Genomic DNA, 19,283 nt, shown 5'->3' on the forward strand with positions numbered 1-19,283 from the left:
TTAGACATTTCGAAGTCAGAAATAGTTATATGCAATCTGTAACTAACAAAGCTGCGAGGGAATGCTGCTAAGCATTTTCTGACAGAGGAGAAAAAAAGGCAAAGAGCTAAGATGTTCCAATCGACGCCCTTCTTATGGGAATGTTACAAATCAATATAATGACCAGAAAGTCAAACATTCAGTCTCCCCAATAGAGAATGATAGCATCAAGTGCTGAAGGGGTTAGATACACCCAAGGTAAGAATCCTCATGGATTGTTACAGCTCAGGAAGAGACCATTTGGTATGTTAAACCTGTTCTAGCTCTCTGAAAGAGCTATGTAATTAGTCCTACACCCTTGATCTTTCCCTTTAGACCTTTTGAATATTTGTCAAAAATCCGTTTGCAAGTAATTTTAAAAAATTCATTCATGGGATGTGGGCATCGCTAGCTAGGCTACCATTTATTGTCCATCCCTAATTGTTCTTGAGAAGGTGGTGGTGAGCTTCCTTCTTGAGCCGCGGCAGTCCATGTGGTGTGGGTGTACCCAGAGTGCTGTTAGTGTGGGAGTTCCAGGATTTTGACCCAGCGACAGTTAAGGAATGGCAATATATTGCTAGGTCAGGATGGCGAGTGGCTTGGAGGGGAACTTCAAGGTGGTGCTGTTTCCATGTCTGCTGCTCTTGTCCTTCTAGCGATCGTGGGTTGGAAGGTGCTGTCTAAGGACCCTTGCAGAAGTGCATCCTGCAGATGGTACACATTGTTGCCACTGTGCGTCGGTGGTGGAGGGAGTGAAGGTTTGTGGATGGGGTGCCAATCAAGCGGGTTGGTGTTGAGCTTCCTGGGTGTTGTTGGAGCTGCACTCATCCAGGCAAGTGGAGAGTATTCCATCACACTCCTGACTTGTGCCTTGTAGATGGTGGACAGGCTTTGGGGAGTCAGGTGGTGAGTTACATGCCACAAGCTTCCTAGCCTCTGACCTGCTTTTATAGCCACAGTATTTAGATGGCAAGTCCAGTTGAGTTTCTGGTCAATGGTAACTCCCAGGATGTTGTTACTGGAGAATTCAGCAATGTAATACCATTGAACGTCATGGGGTGATGGTTAGGTTCTCTCTTGTTGGAGTTGGTCATTGTGTGGCACTTCTATGGCACAAATGTTACTTGCCACTTGTCAGCTCAAGTCTGGATATTGTGCAGATTCTGCTGCATTTGGACATCGATTGCTTCTGTATCTGAGTCATCGCGAATGGTGAACATTGTGCAATCATCAGCGAACATCCCCACTTCTGACCTTATGATGGAAGGAAGGTTATTAATGAAGCAGCTGAAGATGGTTGGGTCTAGGACACTAACCTGAGGAACTCCTGCAGTGGTGTCCTGGAACTGAGATGCTTGACCTCCATTAATGACAACCATCTTCCTTTGTGTTAGGTATGACTCCAACCAACAGAGTTTTCCCCCTGATTCCCGTTAACTCCAGTTTTGTTAGGGCTCCTTAATGCCACACATGATCAAATGCTGCCTTGATGTCAAGGGCAGGCACTCTCATTCTGTTTCCACCATCCTTCCAGATCAAAATTTGGTGTGTAATATTTTTTTCTTTATGCTGTTTCCCATTGTTTTTCTAATCATCTGAAATATGTGTTTTCTAGTAACCAGCCCTTCTGACACTGAAGACAGTTTCTCCTCATATACTCTCTATCAAAACCCTTCCTGATTTTAAGCACCTCTCTGAAGCTGATACTGTAAATGTTACAGCAGTAAATGAACACTACAATCAGCAAAGTGGTGAAGGAACACAAACATGGGACAAGTGGGGAGATGTTGGCTTAGTGGTAATGTTGCTAGACTAGTAATCCAGAGACCCAGGCTAAGGTCCTGGGGACATGGGTTCAAATCCCACCACTGCAGCGGGTGGAATTTGAACTCAATTAATAAATCTGGAATGATAAAGCTAGTTTCAATAATGGTGACCATGAAACTGTCGACGATTTCCGTAAAAACCCATCTGGTTCACTAATGTCCCCTAGGAAAGGAAATTTGCCATCCTTACCTGGTCTGGCCTACATGTGACTCCAGACCCACAGCAATGTGGTTGACTCTTAACTGCCCTTGCAAGGTCAGTTCAAGGGCAATTAGAGATGGGCAACAAATGCTGGCCTTGCCAGTGACACCCACATCCCAGGAAAGAAAAAAAGAAAAAAAATGTTCCTCTTGTAAAAATTACTATACATCTGCTTATGTTGTGATATATTTGTATAGTAGTTTGCACAATCAATGGGCAAGCTACTGGATGGATAATTTACCCCAATTGTGACTGAATTCTTTCATACCAGCTGTGCTTATTATTTTTCTGATTGCATATTCCATTTCCCAAATTCCACATTCTGTAGCTTCCCATTGAAGGCCATTGCTTGATTCAATCATTCATGAGTGCTGGAAAGCTGCATCAGCTACACTGAGGTCTCGAGAGATGTGGTGCCTATACCCATGAGCAACCATGCAGGAATTCATTTAGTCTGTTACTAACTTACATAAACTGCTTCTTATGCCTGTATAATTTCTGTTTCATTGTGTCAAATACTTAGAATTTGAGATGAAATTGATATTAGTTTAATTTGTAACTTGAGAGTTGTATTTAGAATCCAAATTTGAGAAAATACCAAGGAACCAATGAAGAATGGCACCCTAAACTCATGTGAATATGAAAAAGTAGCCATTGACAAAATTAAGCTAGACATTTTTTTTCTCTCTAAAAAAAGAGCCAATGAGAAAGAAATTCTTTTGACCCTTGTGAGCTCACCATTTGCAAGGTGACCATTTCTGTTGACAATGAGGCTGTCTCAAAGCTTCTGTGTCACATACACCAACAGGCAAGAGTTTAGTGCTCTGAAACACCCATTAGCCCTCAACGTACAACTTGAGCCAAGCATATGACTTATCCCATAACTGCTGTTGCACTTCCCTTTAAGGCCTATTCTGCAAGAATATTTTATAATATATAACTATTTGGTTTAAAATAAGAAAAATGCAGGGGCAAAATATTGAAGGACTAGTCATGTCCAATGAATGGCACTCCAGCAGGAATCTCCATCTCCAAAAGGTTGGAAGTAAGAAGAAAATCCAAGCAAAAATAGAACAGTAAAACATAAGCAATTTGAGAGATTTTTGGCTTTTCAACTGGGGCTACAGAGAAGTACTGCACTTACTGTTCAATCCTTGGAGACAGGTACAGTTTAGGAAACACTTGAGTAGCTTCGGTATCCTCAAAACTGACAGAAAGGAGAGCAACATCTTCTCCTGGGTCTACTACTGTGTCCTGGGAGAGAGGAAACAACAAATATTGTGAATGTAGGATGTACGATTTTATTGAACTGCTTTAGAATTGTCCCTCGTCAAATATTTGCCATTTTTCCTTGTAGTCTGAGATATTTTAGTTGAGGGAGTAGACTTTGTGCTTACAAATGAGTCATGAAAGATGCTGTCGGTTTGTAAGTAACAGGAATTTCTCCTTCTTCAAGGAGAAACACTGTCAGCATCTCACTGCACCTGTGGTTAGTTACAGAAGACACTGGGATTCAAACCAATAAGCATCTTGTAGGAAAGCTGCTAGTAAATTCCTTGAGCTTTGTGGGACTTTTGGATCTGAGACAATTTTAATTGCTCTTCAGTAAAGAATGTGGCTGAATGTAAAGGCCTTCTATGGTCTGCAAGAACCTACCTTGATCCAACCTCAGTTAAGAGCTTTTCAGGCCTCCTGTACACTTTACATTGTTTTTATAAAGAAACTTGCTGGCTTCCAAATTTTCAAATCATCATGCTGACTCTTCCAAGCTATTACAGGCATTTTAATCCTGTAAGCATCTCAATATTCTTCACACAATAGACAAACTTCAAATCAAGACATTTTTTATTCCTGGAGCTTTCCAACTGACCCCAGAGATTTTAACATGTCAGCCAGGTGCTCTTGCCACACTCGTGACCAGAAAACCTACTCTAGTACTTTCACACAAGGAGGGGAAAAAATGGAGCAGCTATGAATGACTGGCCACGGAGCTCCTTTGACCGAAGCTGTCTTGACTTCTAGGTTCAGGAATGATGAGCAACATGGAAATTTTTGGATGAAACAAACAGGTAAGAAAGGTTATACATAAGCAATATGAACAACCTTATTCATATTCTGAAATAATGAGATCAGGAACACTCCATATTTGATTAAGGCATGGACAAAATGAGCCAACAACTAAAGTATTACAAAGTCACAGTGATACTAGTGTAACTTTTAAATGTCAGGTAAAAGGAGGCTCAGAAAACTGAATCAAGAATTGCCCAGGGTTGTATTTCATGGCAGTCAGCATGACTGCTATACATCTGAACGGTTTCCTTTCAGACCAACCACAACAAAAACTGGATTACTGATATTAGAGTGTCAGATTCATAACTAAAATAACTGTTTTGGTTAAATCAATCCTTAGCCAACTTGGAAGAACTATAACAGAATTTAAGATCAAAAACATCAACATAAATAACCCATTTGATAAAAAGCTCAACCTCCACACACACCAGTGACAAGTAACCATTTTGGACCATGTACAGCTAATGTGGTAAAGGATCTCTATCGTTGGTATTTGAATTGAAGGAGGTATCTGCCCTGAGCAGCTTGCTAGGCCTTTTTAGAGGGCAGTTAAGGTTTTACCACATTGCTGTGGGTCTGGAGTCCTTCTCTAAGCCATACTGGTAGATTTCCTTCCCTAAGGGACATCAGCGAACCAGATGCGTTTTTACAACAAGCTGTGAGTATTATGGGCTCATTGCTGATACTATTTTTTTTATTTCTGATTCATTTAATTAACTAATTTAGGAAACCAATTGAAACTAAAAACAAGATCTTGAGGATCACTAATCAAAAAGAAACTAGTCTGGTAACAGTAGAACTCTGTACATTTAGCACATCATGTGAAATTCTGGTTCTAGTGTTTTATGGTGCAGGAAGTTCCAACTTTGTGTTGTAGGTGGTACTAGGTGAAAGAAGGGATTCCAGAGAGATTGTTTACCAGCAAGAGCTGATTAGCCTAATTTTTTTTTACTCATTCATGGGTTGTGGGCGTCACTAGGAAGGCTAGTATTTATTGCCCTCGAGAAGGTGGTGGTGAGTTGCCTTCTTGAATACTGAGCAGCTTGCTAGGCCTTTTCAGAGGGCAGTTAAGGGTCAACCACATTGCTGTGAGTCTGAAGTCCTACATAAGCCATACTGGATAAAATTTCCTTCCCTGATGAACATCAGTGAACCAGATGGTTTTTTACAACAATCTGAGAGTATTATGGTCTCATTACTGCTAATATTTTTTTATTTCCGATTCATTTAATTAGCTAATTTAGGAAACCATCTGCCATGGTGGAAACTGAACTCACATCTCTGGACAACCACTATGCTACTGTTCCCAGAAGACACCTGGCCTGGCAAGAATAGCTGCAGCCAACATGCACATACAATATTAGTCATGGTCAGCTAAACCGTCTATCTACGTCCCCTCCTTATCATTTATACTGTATAGCTGTCCTGTGGGGAAAACCCTGGAGCAGCAAACAGAATCATCCTCTTTGCAAACACCTCTCATGCAGCACAACTCTATTTCGCCCACCATGAGACAGGAATCAAGTGTTCAGAGGATCAGTTACTTGCCTGAAGACTACAGTTTGTGCTTCCATGTTGCAAATAAAATTCAATGTCCTTACTCATTGGAACGTAACAACAAGAGAAAGTCATTGAGAACCTCGAGTCTGTTCAGCCAGTTAGATCATGGCTGATCAGTACCTCAATTCCATTTACACAACTTTGCTCCATATTCTTTGATACCCTTATATCAAACAAATATCTATGGAACTTAGTTTTGATAATTTCAATGGACAGCACCTTCTTGAGAGAGTGTGTTCCAAATTCCCACTACCTATTATGTGAAAAGATGCTTCCCGATTTCACTCCTAAATGACAGTTATATTATGCCCTGCTGTTCTGGATTCCTCACCATACTAAACAGTTGCTTTGTATACACCCAATCACTCCTCAGTCTTCCAAACTCTCAGTAATTCAATGCAAATTTATGCAATTTGTTCTCATAATTCAACCCATTAATTCCTGGTATCATTTTGATGACTTTGCCCTGCATCTGAGGCTAATATATCTTTCTTGAGCTCAGATGCCTAAACCCGAGTGTGGTATTGCAGATGGAGTCTGTCCAAGGTTCTGCACAACTGATGCATCACATCCTCATATTTGTATCCATACAAGAGTGACCCAAGAAATTGTAGGTCTTGCTTTCCAGATGAGATACATTACCACAGATAGTACATGGTACTACTCAACTGTCCAATCTGTTCTGAACCTAGCCTCATAGTTAAGCTCCCTTCTAGCGATGCAACCGTTGACCAGAAACTGAACTGCACCAGCCATATAAATACTGTGGCTCTAAGAGCAAGTAAGAGGCTGGGAATTATGCAGAAAGTAACTCACCTTCTGACTCCCCAAAGCTGGTCCATCATCTACAAGGCACAAGTCAGGAGTGCGATGGAATACTCCCCACTTGCTGGATGAGTGCAGCTCCAACAATACTCAAGAAGCTTGACACTATCCAGGACAAAGCAGTCCACTTGACTGGCACCCCATGGACCACCTTCAACATTCAGTCCCTCCACCACCGACGCACAGTGGCAGCAACTCACGTAGGATCCTTCAAAAGAACATTCCAAACCTGTGACCTCTATCACCTAGAAGGACAAAAGCAGCCGATGCATGGGAACACCACTATCTTCAAATGTTCCTCCAAGCCACGCACCATTCCTGACTTGGAACTATATCGTCATTCCTTCAGTAGATGGATCAAAACCTGGAACTCATATCCTAACAGCACTGTGGGTTTACGTACACCACATGTACAGCAGCGGTTCAAGAAGATGGCTCACCACCACCACCTTCGCAAGTCAATTTGGGATGGGCAATGCCAGCATTGCCCACATTCAGTAATAACAAATAAAAAAACATTATTGGTGCCTAGGTGCAGGAACCTTTTCAAGATATGTGACCACTCACGTAAGGTTGCTTAACATCCTCCAGTTAGAATGAGAATAATTGAGAAGACCCTTTGCTGATTCAACTGAATTGAATAAATTGGATTGAATCACTTGGATGAATAATGTTGATTAAAGTCAATTGGGATGGCGAACAGGTGTCCCAATTCATGAAATTGGGCATTTAGATATATTATTTCTTTTATTTAAATACTGGCAAACTCAATTGGACAGGCAATTCCTCCAGCCAACATGACTTCTGAAGGAAACTTGCGATCATCACTTTCAGTGTTGGGGATCTTGCATTATACTTATGCCTTCCATTTTGAGCTCATTCTCTCCCAAAACCAGGTATAAAAACCTCACTAAATCCAGGCCAAAGTATATTATTTTATGCACCACTTAATGCTGTAATCTCTTACTATGTTGGTGACAAAACAAGCAGTAATTATGGCAAACCATATTCAGTTTAATTATGTCTCTACCAAGATATTTTTAGTGCAGATATAATTGCTTCTTTGTATTACATTTAGGGAATATTAGTGGATGGTGAAACTGCACAGGATGGGGTTGTTCATTTCTTTGGCAATCGAGTTTATAGTAAACTACATACATCGAGACAGTTAAGTTGGCAGGGTGATTATTCACATGGCTAATGAAAATCATTAACATTTTATTTGTAATGTGAAACTTACCTAGTTAAAACTGACATTATTATTTGCTATCCCTCATTAGTGAGGATGATCGTCTTCCATGAGCCTGAAGACGGCTGATGAGGCCAATTCAGGATCTGCAGACTTTATGGCACATAGGACATTTGTTGTCATGTGGGATGACTGGTCGCGTATCATCAGTTCAGGTCATAGCATGTTCTTTTCGCCACTTCCGCTTTTCCTCTTAATTTTGTTGTTGTTGTGTGTCAAAACGCTATGATTCTTCCCCACAGACTTTGCCACCATCTGGTTCAGTCCAAGGTGATGGTCTCCCAGGAGTTGATGTCAATGTTGCATTTCTTCATGTTGGATATCAGCAAACCCTTGAATCGCTTCTTCTGTCCTCCTCTGGCATGTCTGCTCTGAGCTGGGAGAAGACGACCTGCATTGGGAGCCTGGTATCTGACATCCAAATCATATAATCAACACAATGAAGCTGATGGAGGATGATTATAGCCTCGATGCTTGAGGTGCCTTCTTGTGAGAGGACATTGGTGTTGGTGTGTCTATCCTCCCACTTAATATGCAAGATCTTCCGCAGGCAGCATTGATGGTATGAACCCAGAGCTTTGAGGTGCCTCCTATACATTGTCCATGTTTCAGCCCCATACAGTAAGGAAGGGATCATCACCACATGGTAGAGGCAAGAGCTTGGTTTCAGTTTTGATGTTGCAATCTTCAAACATTTGCTTCCTCAAATGGCCAAAGGCTGCTCCAACAGATTTCAGGCAATGCTGTATTTTTGCATCAATATCAGCCTTGTGTGAAAGATAACTTCCAAGGTACGGGAAGTATTCCACATTTCCCAGGCACTCAACATGAATCCTAATCAATGGGGCTGAGGTGTGTACATTTGAAGCTCACTTGGTCTTCTGAATTTTGAGTGTAAGTCCCATCTTCTCATATGCCTCAGTAAATATGCCGACGATTCTCCAGAGGTCCACTTCTGACACAGCACTTACTGCAGCATCATCACCGTTTTGGAGCTCAATGACAGAGGTCGGAGTGGTCTTAGTTTTTGATTGCAGTCGTCTGAAATTAAATAGTTTATCGTCCATTCGATAGGTAAGTTGCACTCCAGCAGGGAGGCTGTCTCCAGTCGGATGGAGCATGGCAGCAAGGAAGATCGAAAAAAAGAGAATTGGACTCCTGTCTTAACCTCTAAGGGGTCTGTAACGGATTCATTGTTAAGGATCACTGCTCGCATATCATCATGAAGCAGGCAAAGGATGGTAATATTTTGGAGGACATCCATGCTTCGGCAGAATCTTCCAGAGTGCCTCACGATTTACAGAGTCAAAGACCTTTGTCAAGTCAAAGAATGCTATGTAGAGAGGTGGATATTACTCACAACATTTTTCTTGTAATTGGCGAACTGTAAAAATCATATCGGCCGTGCCTCTTGATGGCTTAAACCCACAGAGTGTTTCGGGGAGTAGTTCTTCAGCAAGTGTAATAAGTCGATTCAGAAGGATTCTTTTAATGATCTTTCCTGAAATGCAAAACAGAAGGATGCCTCTAATTTCCACAGTTGGATTTGTCCCCTTCTTGAAGACTATCACAAATATGGCATCCTTGAGATAATTTGGGACTTCCCCTTCATTCCAGATCTGTAGGATAAGGGCATGAAGCTGTAATGTTAGTCCCTCTCTTCCATGCTTAAAGATTTAAGTGCAGATTCCATCACCTCCTGTTGCTTTGTTGCTCTTCCTTTGCGTGATAGCTTCCATCACCTCCATAGACGTTGGAGGAGTTCAGAGCTTGTCTCTAACTGGGTGTTGTGGGATGGAGTTGAAGACACTCTCGTCACCAATTAACTCACGTGAAAAGGTCTTCAGAATGCTCTCCCCAGCGGGCGTTGACTTGGTCAGATCTTCCCCCATCCTTTGGCATCAGAGGAGCTGGCTCTTGAGTAGTTGGGCCATAAATGGTCTTTATGGCAGTGAAGAAGCCACAGATATCTGATAACCTGATAAACTATAAGCTAAAAACTGATGGTAGCTATGAAATAGCGAATTTTGCATAAAAAATAAAAGACTTGCATTTATATAGCACTTATATGTCCTTTAGGGTAGGAAATCTGCCGTCCTTACCTGGTCTGGCCTACATGTAACTCCAGACCTACAGCAATGTGGTTGAGTCTTAAATGCCCTCTGAGCAAGGGGCAATTAGTGATTGGCAATAAATGCTGGCCTAGCCGGCGATGCCCACATCCCATGAATGAATATAAAAAACTTTCATGACAACCAGGTGTCCCAAAGGGTTTTACAACCAATTAAGTGCTTATGAAGTGCAGCGACTGTTGTAACGTTGGAAATATGGCAGCGAATTTGTGCTCAGCAAGTTCGCACAAACAGCAACTTGATAATGACCAAAAAACTTGTGTTTTGTGATGCTGATTGAGGGATAAATATCAGCTCGGGCACTGGTGAGAACTCCCCTGGGTCTTCTTCAAAATTGTGCCACAGGATCTTTTACATCCATCTGAGCAGGCAGATGGGGCTTCGGTTTAATGTCTCATCTGGAAGACATAACCTCTGACCATACAATGGGCCCTCAGTACTGTACTAGAGTGTCAACCTGAATTTTTCTGCTCAAGCCCTAGAGCAGGACTCGAACCTCGAACCTTGTAATTCAAAGGCAAGTTCGCTACCAACTGAACCTGGCTGATAAACATAAAATGTACTAATGTAGTCATTCTGTTTGTGCAGTTAGAGATGCATGTATGGGTCTGAATCACATGTTTCCGAATCAATTAGTTCTCATCAACAAATAAAAGTTTCAATTAAAGTTGTCTGGAACAAAACATTGCAGAAACAGCATGTAAGGGAATTTTCGTGAAATAAAGAGGCTTAGGCATTTAATAAAAAAAGTACTGATGTTAGGTCAGAGATTGGAAATGTTAAGCCTGTTTTTCTCTCCACAGATGCTGCCAGACAAACTGAGCATTTCCAGCATTTTCTGTTATTATTTTTAAAAGTTTAATTTGTTTGTAAACTAGGTCTCAAAGTCAGAAAACAAAATAGTACAAATAGAATGACATAGCCCAGAAGGTATCCACGATGAATCTTTGATAGAATTAACCAACTCGTCTCACTCCCCTGCTCTATCACCATAGCCCTGCAACTTTTTTCCATTCAAGTAATGAAGGAAATCTGAAATGAGAACAGACAATGTTGAAAACCCTCAGCAGGTCAGGTAGCATCTGTGGAGAGAGGGATGTAGGGTTAAAATTTCATGTTGATGACACCCCTAAGTTAGTCAAAGGTCATCAACGTGAAATGCTAATCCTACCTTTTTCTCTCCACAGATGCTGCCTTAGTCGCTCCAGCATTTTCTGCTTTATTGTCAGATATCAATTCCACTTTGATGCTAAAAATACACCGTAAACATTAAAAGAGAAGGTCAATGAGTGTGCATGTGCAGCAATTTCAACGTAAAGTACTCCCTGGGCTGAATTTTTCAGGGAGTGCGGGATGCTGGTGAAATCATGCTCCTCACACACCAGCCGCCCCCCCAGAAAGAAAATACAAATTAGGAGGAGGAGTAGGCCCAATCAACCCCTTGAGCCTGCTCCGCCATTCAATAATATCATGGCTGACCTAATTGTGACTGCAATTCCACATTCCCACCTACCCGATAATCTTTGACTACCTCGTTAGTAAGAATCTACCTACCTCTGGCTTAAAAATATTCAATGACCCCATCTCCACTGCTCTCTGGGGAAGAGAGTTCTAACGCTTTTACATTCTTTCTTAAATAAGGAGACCAAAACTGTGCAAGTGGTCTCATCAACGCCTTGTACAACCGGAGCAAAATATCCCTAATTTTATATTACATTCCCCATCCAATAAAGGACAACATTTCATTTGCATTCCTGATCACTTGCTGTGCCTGCAAACTAACTTTTTGTATTCAGGTACCAGGATGCCCAGAGCCACTCACCCTTCCACACACACACACACACTAATCAGCCCCTCTCCCTTCCACACACACACACTAATCAGCTCCTCTCCCTTCCACACACACACACTAATCAGCCCCTCTCCCCTCCACACACACACACTAATCAGCCCCTCTCCCCTCCACACACACACACTAATCAGCCCCTCTCCCCTCCACACACACACACTAATCAGCCCCTCTCCCTTCTACACACACACACTAATCAGCTCCTCTCCCTTCCACAAAAAAAACAATCAGACCCTTTCCATTCCATAAGAACACACGTCATCAGGCCCTCTCCCCTTCCACACACAACATAATCAGCCCCACTCCCCCTCCGCACACAATAGATGTAATCAGCCCCTCTCCCCCTGCACACAGCAATCAGCCCCTCTCCCCTCCCCGTACACACAGCAATCAGCACCTCTGCCCCTGTGCACAGAGCAATCAGCCCCGCTCTCCCCGCATACACAGCAATCAGCCCCTCTCCCTCTGCTCACACAGCAGCCTGCCCCTCGCCCCCTGCTCACACAGCAGCCGGCCGCTGTCCCCTCTGCACACACAGCCATTAGCCCCGCTTCCCTCCACGCACACAGCAATTAGCCCTGCTTCCCCTGCACACAAGCAATCAGCACCGCTCTCCCCACACACAGCATTCAGACCGTCTCCCCCGGCACACAAAGCAATCAGCCCCTCTCCCCCCAACACACACAGCAATCAGCCCCGCTCCCCCCGCACATAAGCAATCAGCCCCTCTCCCCCCGCACAAGCAACCAATCAGCCCCTCTCCCCCCAGCGCACACAACAATCATCCCCTCTCCCCACGCATACACAGCAATCAGCCCCTCTCCCCCTGCACAAACAGCAATCAGCCCCTCTCCCCACGCAAGCAATCAATCAGCCCCTCTCTCCCCTCCACACACAGCAATTAGCCCCTCTCCCTTCCACACACACAGCAAACAGTCCCTCTCCCTTCCCCACACACAGTCATCAGTCCCTCTCCCTTTCCCTACCTGCACATAGTAATCAGTCATTCTGCCCCACCCACACACATTGTAATTAGACCCTCTTTTCTCCCCCACCCATATGCAGTAATCATCCCTCCTTCCACCTCCATCCTCTGCTTTTTGGCCTAGAGTTTGGGAACCCCTGTTCTAAATGGAGTGCTACCTGGAGTTTGGTGCTAACTGGCACAGAATTGAATTTGTCTTTTAACAATGTTTTTGAAGTACCAACACTGTGCTTCAGATTAAATAAAACAAAAATCTAAAAATATTTTTGATTGAGTAGTTTTGCCATCACTGGAAAGTTGGCCTTCAAGACCAAAGGCAGCAGATAGAAATTTGTCTTTGGAACGTTTCATATATTTAATTTTGCTAAACCAAAAAAAACAAACAAGTCCAGATTTCTAGTTTTGCTCTCAAAAATATTTGTCAGAATGTCAATTCTGATAATCATGGGAAAACCACAGGCATTCCTTTGAGTGGGCAAATTTTCCACCATGAGAGTGGAGCTGTGATATTGCACAGAATCTTTGTATTTGCTACCTGAAATTAGAAAACATTGAATGTAACAGTTATAACATAGCATCCAAGGACATTTGGGCTGTGTAGCTGATCAGTGCCTGGATTTGACCCATTATAAATGTTGCGACAAAAAAGTCAGACCAAAAAGACAAGATGATGCAAATATGAACAAGCACATTTGTGTTAAGTACTGTTTGTATGTGAGCATCTGCTACAATTTCATAACAAGCTCCTTCTCTTTCTAGCAGCAGATTACATTTTAGATAGCAATATTTAATTATTCTACTGCCTTTTTTGGACCATTCATTTCACTCAAATTTATATTGAGGCATTCCTAAATTCTAGCACAAGATTATGCAAATAGGTATGAATTACTTTGAAATGCTTATAATTTAGAAACATAGCACAAATTGAAATGTCATAATTCTAGGCACAATATTCAGGTTTATTGTGCCATTAGTAGTTGCAGAAAGGAAATTGGATGTAACCTATTTAAAATGCTTCAAAGATTGATTTTTTTCCCCACACTTTCTTCCTCTGGTCCATTTCTTACCTTGACTTTCAGCTACAGATGGGCAGTGATCCCTAAGATTTGCTAGTACTGTTTTATAACCTCAAGTGGACTTTCCTCTTTATTTATTCATGGGATGTGGGTATCACTAGCTAGGCCAGAATTAATTCCCATCCCTAACTGTCCTTGAGAAAGTCGTGGAGGCCGCCTTCTTGTATCTCTGCAGCCTGTGTGGTGATGGTGCTCCAACAGTGTTATGAGGTAGGGAGTACCAAGATTCTGACCAAGTGATGATGGAGAAATGGTGATATATTTCCAAGTCAGGATTGTGGCTTGGATGGAAACTTGCAAGTGGTGGCATTCCCATGGGGTTGCTGCCATATCCTTCTAGGAGATAGCAGTTACAGGTTTGGGAGGAGCTGTCAAAGAATTCTTGGTGAGCTGCAGCAGTACACCTTGGGGAGTGTAGTCATTGCTGCCTTGGTGCATTGCTGTTGGAGGGAGTGAATATTTCAGGTGGTGAATGGGCTAATTTATCTAGAGTGGTTTCAAGCTTCATGTTGTTGCAGGTGCACTCATCCAGGCAAATGCAGACTATTCCAGCATATTCCTGACTTGTGCCGGGTAGGTGGTCGGAAAGCTCTGGGGAGTCAGGAGGTGGGTCAGTCTCCTCAGAAAGCCCAGCCACTAACCTGCTCTTGCAGCCAGTCTTTATGTGCTTAGTCCAGTTACGTATCTGATCAATGGTAACTCACAGGTTTTAATACTGGGGGATTCAACATCGGTAATGTCATTGAATGTAATGGAGAAGTTGTAAGACTCTTGCTGGAGATGTCATTGCCTAGGACTTGTATCGCACAAATGTTACCTCCACCTTATCAGTCCAAGCATGAATGAAGCCCAGGTCTTGCAGTATGTGGGTAAAAATGCTTTACTACCTGAGGAATTGCATATGGAACTGAACACAATGCAATCATCAGCAAACCCCCCAACTTCTGGCCGTAGGATGAAGCAGCTGAATACGGTTGGACCAATGACACTGCCCTAAGGAACTACGGCAATATCATGGGACTGAGAGGACTGACCTACAACAATGACACCATCTTCCTTTGTGCTAGGTATGACACCAGCTAGTGAAAAGTCTGCCTCTGATCCTTTACTTTTATTCAAGCTCTTTTGTGCCAAATGCTATCTTGATGTCATGGGCTGTTACTCATACCTCACCTCCATAATTCAACTCTTTTGTCCATGCTTGGATGAAGGCTGCAATGAGATCTGGAGCCAAGTGGTTCCGGTGGAACCAAACAGAGCAGGTGGGCAGGAACCAAGGGTAGTAACAGGCCACAAGGACACCCCTTTCACAATGATGGCTTGACAGCTGTAGCTAAACTTAATTTTTATCATTTCATAATTCTTCAGAAGCAGCGTGCATCTTAAGAACATAAGAAATAGGAGCAGGAGTAGGCCATTCGGCCCCTCAAGCTTGCCCAGCCATTCAATAAGATCATGACTGATCTGCCCCCACGCCTCAACTCCTCTTGCGTGCCAGCTCCTCATAGTCCTCAACTCCCTGATATTTTAAAAATCTATCTACCTCCTCCTGAAATACCTTCAATGATCTAGCCCCCACAACTCTTTGGGATAGAGAATTCCAGGCATTCACTATCCCGAGGGAAGAAATTCCTTCGCATCTGTTTTAAATGAGTGTCCCCTTATTCTGTAACCACATCCCCCAGTTCGAGAATCCCCCACTCGTGGAAACATCTTCTCAACAAGTACCCTGTCAAGCCCCCTCAGAATCTTGTACATTTCAATAAGATCACCCCTCATTCTTCTAAACTCTAATGAATAAAGGCCTAACCTGTTTAGCCATTTTTGATAAATCAATCCCTTCATCCCAGGAATCAGCCTAGTGAATCTCTTTTGAACTGCCTCTAATGCCAGTATATCCTTTCTTAAATACTGGGACCAAAGCTGTACACAGTACTCCAGGCCTCATCAACACCCTGTACAGTTGTAACAAGACTTCCCTATTTTTAAACTCCAGCCCCCTAGCAATACAGGCCAAAATTCCATTGGCCTCCTTAGTTACTCGCTGCACCTGCATACTAACTTTTTGTGTTTCATGCACAAGATCACCCAGATCCCTCTGTGCTAAACTTTTTTGGAGTCTCTCTCCATTTAAATAATAGTCTGCCTTTTGATTCTTCTTACCAAAGTGCATGACCTCACACTTTCCTACATTAAACTCCATCTGCCAAGCTTTTGCCCACTCACTCAATCTATCTATATCTTCTTGCAGATTCTTTATGTCCTCATCACAACATGCCCTCCCACTTATTTTTGTATTGTCAGCAATTACACTCTGCCCCCTCAAGTCATTAATATAGATGGTAAATAATTGAGGCCCCAGGCCTGATCCTTGTCGCACTCCACTACTTGCGTCTTTCCAACCTGAAAAAGATTCATTAATCCCGACTCTCTGTCTTGTGTGCGTTAACCAATTCTCAATCCATGCTAATATATTACCCCCAGTACTGTGAGCTCCTATCTAGTGCAATAACCTTTTATGTGGCACCTTATCGAATGCCTTCTGGAAATCCAAATACACTGCATTTACAGGTTCCCCTTTATCAACTCTGCTTGTTACATCCTCAAAGGACTCTAGCAAATTTGTCAAACATGATTCCCGTTTCACAAAACCATGTTGACTCTGTTTGATTGCGCTAAGCTTTTCTAAATGTCCTATTTCTTCCTTAATAATGGACTCTAGCATTTTCCCAACGACAGACGTTAGGCTGACTGGCCTAAGGTTTCCTGCTTTTTGTCTCCCTCCTTTCTTGAACGCAGCGTCACATTAGCGATTTTCTAATCCGCTGGGACCCTCTCGGAATCCAGTAAGTTCTGGAATATTTCGACCAATGCCTCCACTATCTCTTTGGCCACTTCCTTTAATGCCTTTGGATGCAGGCCATCAGGTCCTGGTGATTTGTCTGCCTTTAGTCCCATTAGTCCGTCAAATACTGAATTTGAAATTCTATCATGTTGTGATCGCTACCCAATAGAGGATCCTGAATTACGATATCTCTTATTAATCCCACCTCATGAGACATTGCTAGATCTAAAATAGCCTGTTCCCGGGTAGGTTTTGCAACGTATTGCTCTAAGAAACAGTCCCTGATGCACTCTACAAATTCGCCTTCCATGTTACTTCTGCCAATCTGATTTGTCAGTCAATATGCAGATTAAAATCACCCATGACAATTGTGGTGCCCTTCTTACACACCTCCATTATTTCCCGATTTATACTTTGTCTTGCAATGAAGCAATTCTTTGGGGGCCTATAGGCGACTCTCATCCGTGACTTCTTCCCCTTGCTATTCCTCATTTCCACCCAAACTGACTCCATATCATGATCTATTGCACCTATATCACTAATCACCACCACACTGATACCTTTCTTTATTAACAAAGCTACACCACCTCCTTTTTCTTTATGCCTATTTTTCTGGAATGTCGAATGCCCTTGAATACCGAGTTCCCAGCCTTGGTCACCCTGCAATCACATCTCTGCAATAGCAATCAAATCATATTCATTTATTTCTATTTGTGCCGTCAACTCATCTGTCTTGTTACAAATACTGTGTGCATTCAGGTAAAGAGCCTTAAGCTTTGACTTTTTCCCATTATTACTCATTCTGGTTCTACTTTCTGCTGCACTCTACTGCTTATATTTTCTGCCCCTTCCTGTCGCACTTAGATTATCATTGGCTTCTTCACTACCCTGCACCTCTGCTCCCTCGTTTCTTTTTGATATTTTAAACTTCCCTTCAACTGAACCCTCCCCCCAACTAATTAGTTTAAAGTCCTATCTACAACCCTAGTTATACGATTTGCCAGGACACTGGTTCCAGCATGGTTCAAATGAAGCCTGTCACAAAAGAACAGTTTTCTCCTTCCCCAGTACTGGTGCCAGTATCCCATGAATCAGAACCCATTTCTCCCACACCAATCTTTGAGTCATGCATTTGCCTCTCTAAACTTATTTACTCTACGCCAATTTGCACGTGGCTCAGGTAATAATCCGGAGATTACCACCTTTGTGGTTCTGCTTTTTAATTTAGCCCTGAGCTGTTCGTAGTCCCTCAGCAGAACCTCTTTCCTAGTGCTACCTATGTCATTGGTACCTACGTGGACCATGACAACTGGATCTTTCCCCTCCCATTCCAAGTTCCTCTCCAGCCCAGAAGAGATGTGCTTAACCTTGGTGCCAAGTAGGCAATACAGCCTTCGGGACTCTGTCTTTGCTGCAGAGAACAGTATCTATTCCCCTAACTATGCTATTCCTTATTACTACTACATTTCTCTTCTCTCCCTCCACACTTGAATGGTGCTCTGTACCACAGTGCTGTGGTCAGTTCACTCATCCTCCCTACCGTCTGTGCCCTCGTCCACACTGGAAGCAAGAACCTCGTACCTATTGGACAAGGGGACTGGCTGAAACACCTCCAAAGCTAAATTCTGGCTTCCCATACCTGCCTCACTCGCAGTCAAACCCTCCTGTCCCTGACCATGGTCCAAGTTTGATGCAACTAATCTAAGGGGTGTGACCGTCTCCTGAAACACAATGTCCAGGTAACTCTCCCCCTCCCTGATGTATCGCAGTGTCTGCAGCTTGGACTCCAGCTCATCAACCCTGAGCTGAAGTTCCTCAAGCAGCCAACACTTGCTGCAGACGTGGTCACCGTGGATCGCACCGGCTTCCACCAGCACCGACACACTACAGCTGCAACACATCTCCTGCCCTGCCATCTCTCTTCTATTTAATTAATTAATTTTAAAAGTGAGTTTCTTCAGTTCTGAAGAAGAGCCATACAGACGTGAAACGTTAACTCTTTCTCTCCACAGATGCTGTCATACCTGCTGAGTTTTTCCAGCAATTTTTGTTTTGGTTTCTTAACTGTACTCTTCAGCTGTAATAAGGTCTCCTGATTTAAACCGCTTGGCCAATCAAAAGAGACACGGAAGAGATACCCACTAATCACCTACCTGTTTTCCTTTGATGTCACACTTCGGCTCTGACAAGTAGAAACAGGTTGAAGGGGCCCTTGCCGCCGGTTTTTATCTCCCACTACTGCTGTCCTTCTCAAGCAGGTCCACTCTTTATGTGCTGGGTCTCCCTCTCTGCCGCCGGTTTTTATCAGCTGCTGCCCTTCTCAGACAGGTCCACTCTCTAGGTGCTGCTGACTGCCTGTCCCAGGGTCCTCCTCTTGCACTCTCCTGTAGGTGCTACTGACTGCCTGTCCCGAGGTCCTCCTCTCGCATTCTCCTCTGAGGTGCTTCCATGCTCTTCTGCCTATCTCAACAGCAGCCAACCCTGCCAGTGCAGCTACTGGATTGGACATTGCTATGGGCCCTCCTTTTGGGCCTGTTGTTTTTTGGTCCATTGGTCATCCTTAATTGGATGCCGATCCTGCAGGCAGCTTCTTAATTGGCCACCTCTGGAAAGCTCGCAACTGATGTACCACTAACTCAGAAGTGA

At 43.2% G+C, this 19,283-nt stretch overlaps 1 protein-coding gene and 1 long non-coding RNA gene across 8 annotated transcripts in view; one reads left to right on the forward strand and one right to left on the reverse strand.

Annotated features, from left to right (window-relative positions):
- LOC144681026 (uncharacterized) overlaps nt 1-4,121 on the forward strand; it is a 119,430-nt gene extending 115,309 nt beyond the window's left edge. Inside the window, exon 6 of the long non-coding RNA XR_013576671.1 lies at nt 4,069-4,121. This is a non-coding gene — a long non-coding RNA (uncharacterized LOC144681026). The remainder of the gene's footprint in view (nt 1-4,068) is intronic.
- The window catches only part of babam2 (BRISC and BRCA1 A complex member 2), a 205,920-nt gene that overhangs the window by 63,236 nt on the left and 123,401 nt on the right, over nt 1-19,283 (reverse strand). For all 7 annotated transcript variants that reach the window (XM_078542699.1, XM_078542698.1, XM_078542696.1 and 4 more), the window contains one exon: nt 3,191-3,300. In XM_078542699.1, the coding sequence (XP_078398825.1) occupies nt 3,191-3,300 (110 nt within the window). The remainder of the gene's footprint in view (nt 1-3,190; nt 3,301-19,283) is intronic.

This window comes from Cetorhinus maximus, chromosome 5, assembly GCF_964194155.1.
Source record: "Cetorhinus maximus chromosome 5, sCetMax3.hap1.1, whole genome shotgun sequence".
NCBI classification, from domain to species: Eukaryota; Metazoa; Chordata; class Chondrichthyes; order Lamniformes; family Cetorhinidae; genus Cetorhinus; species Cetorhinus maximus.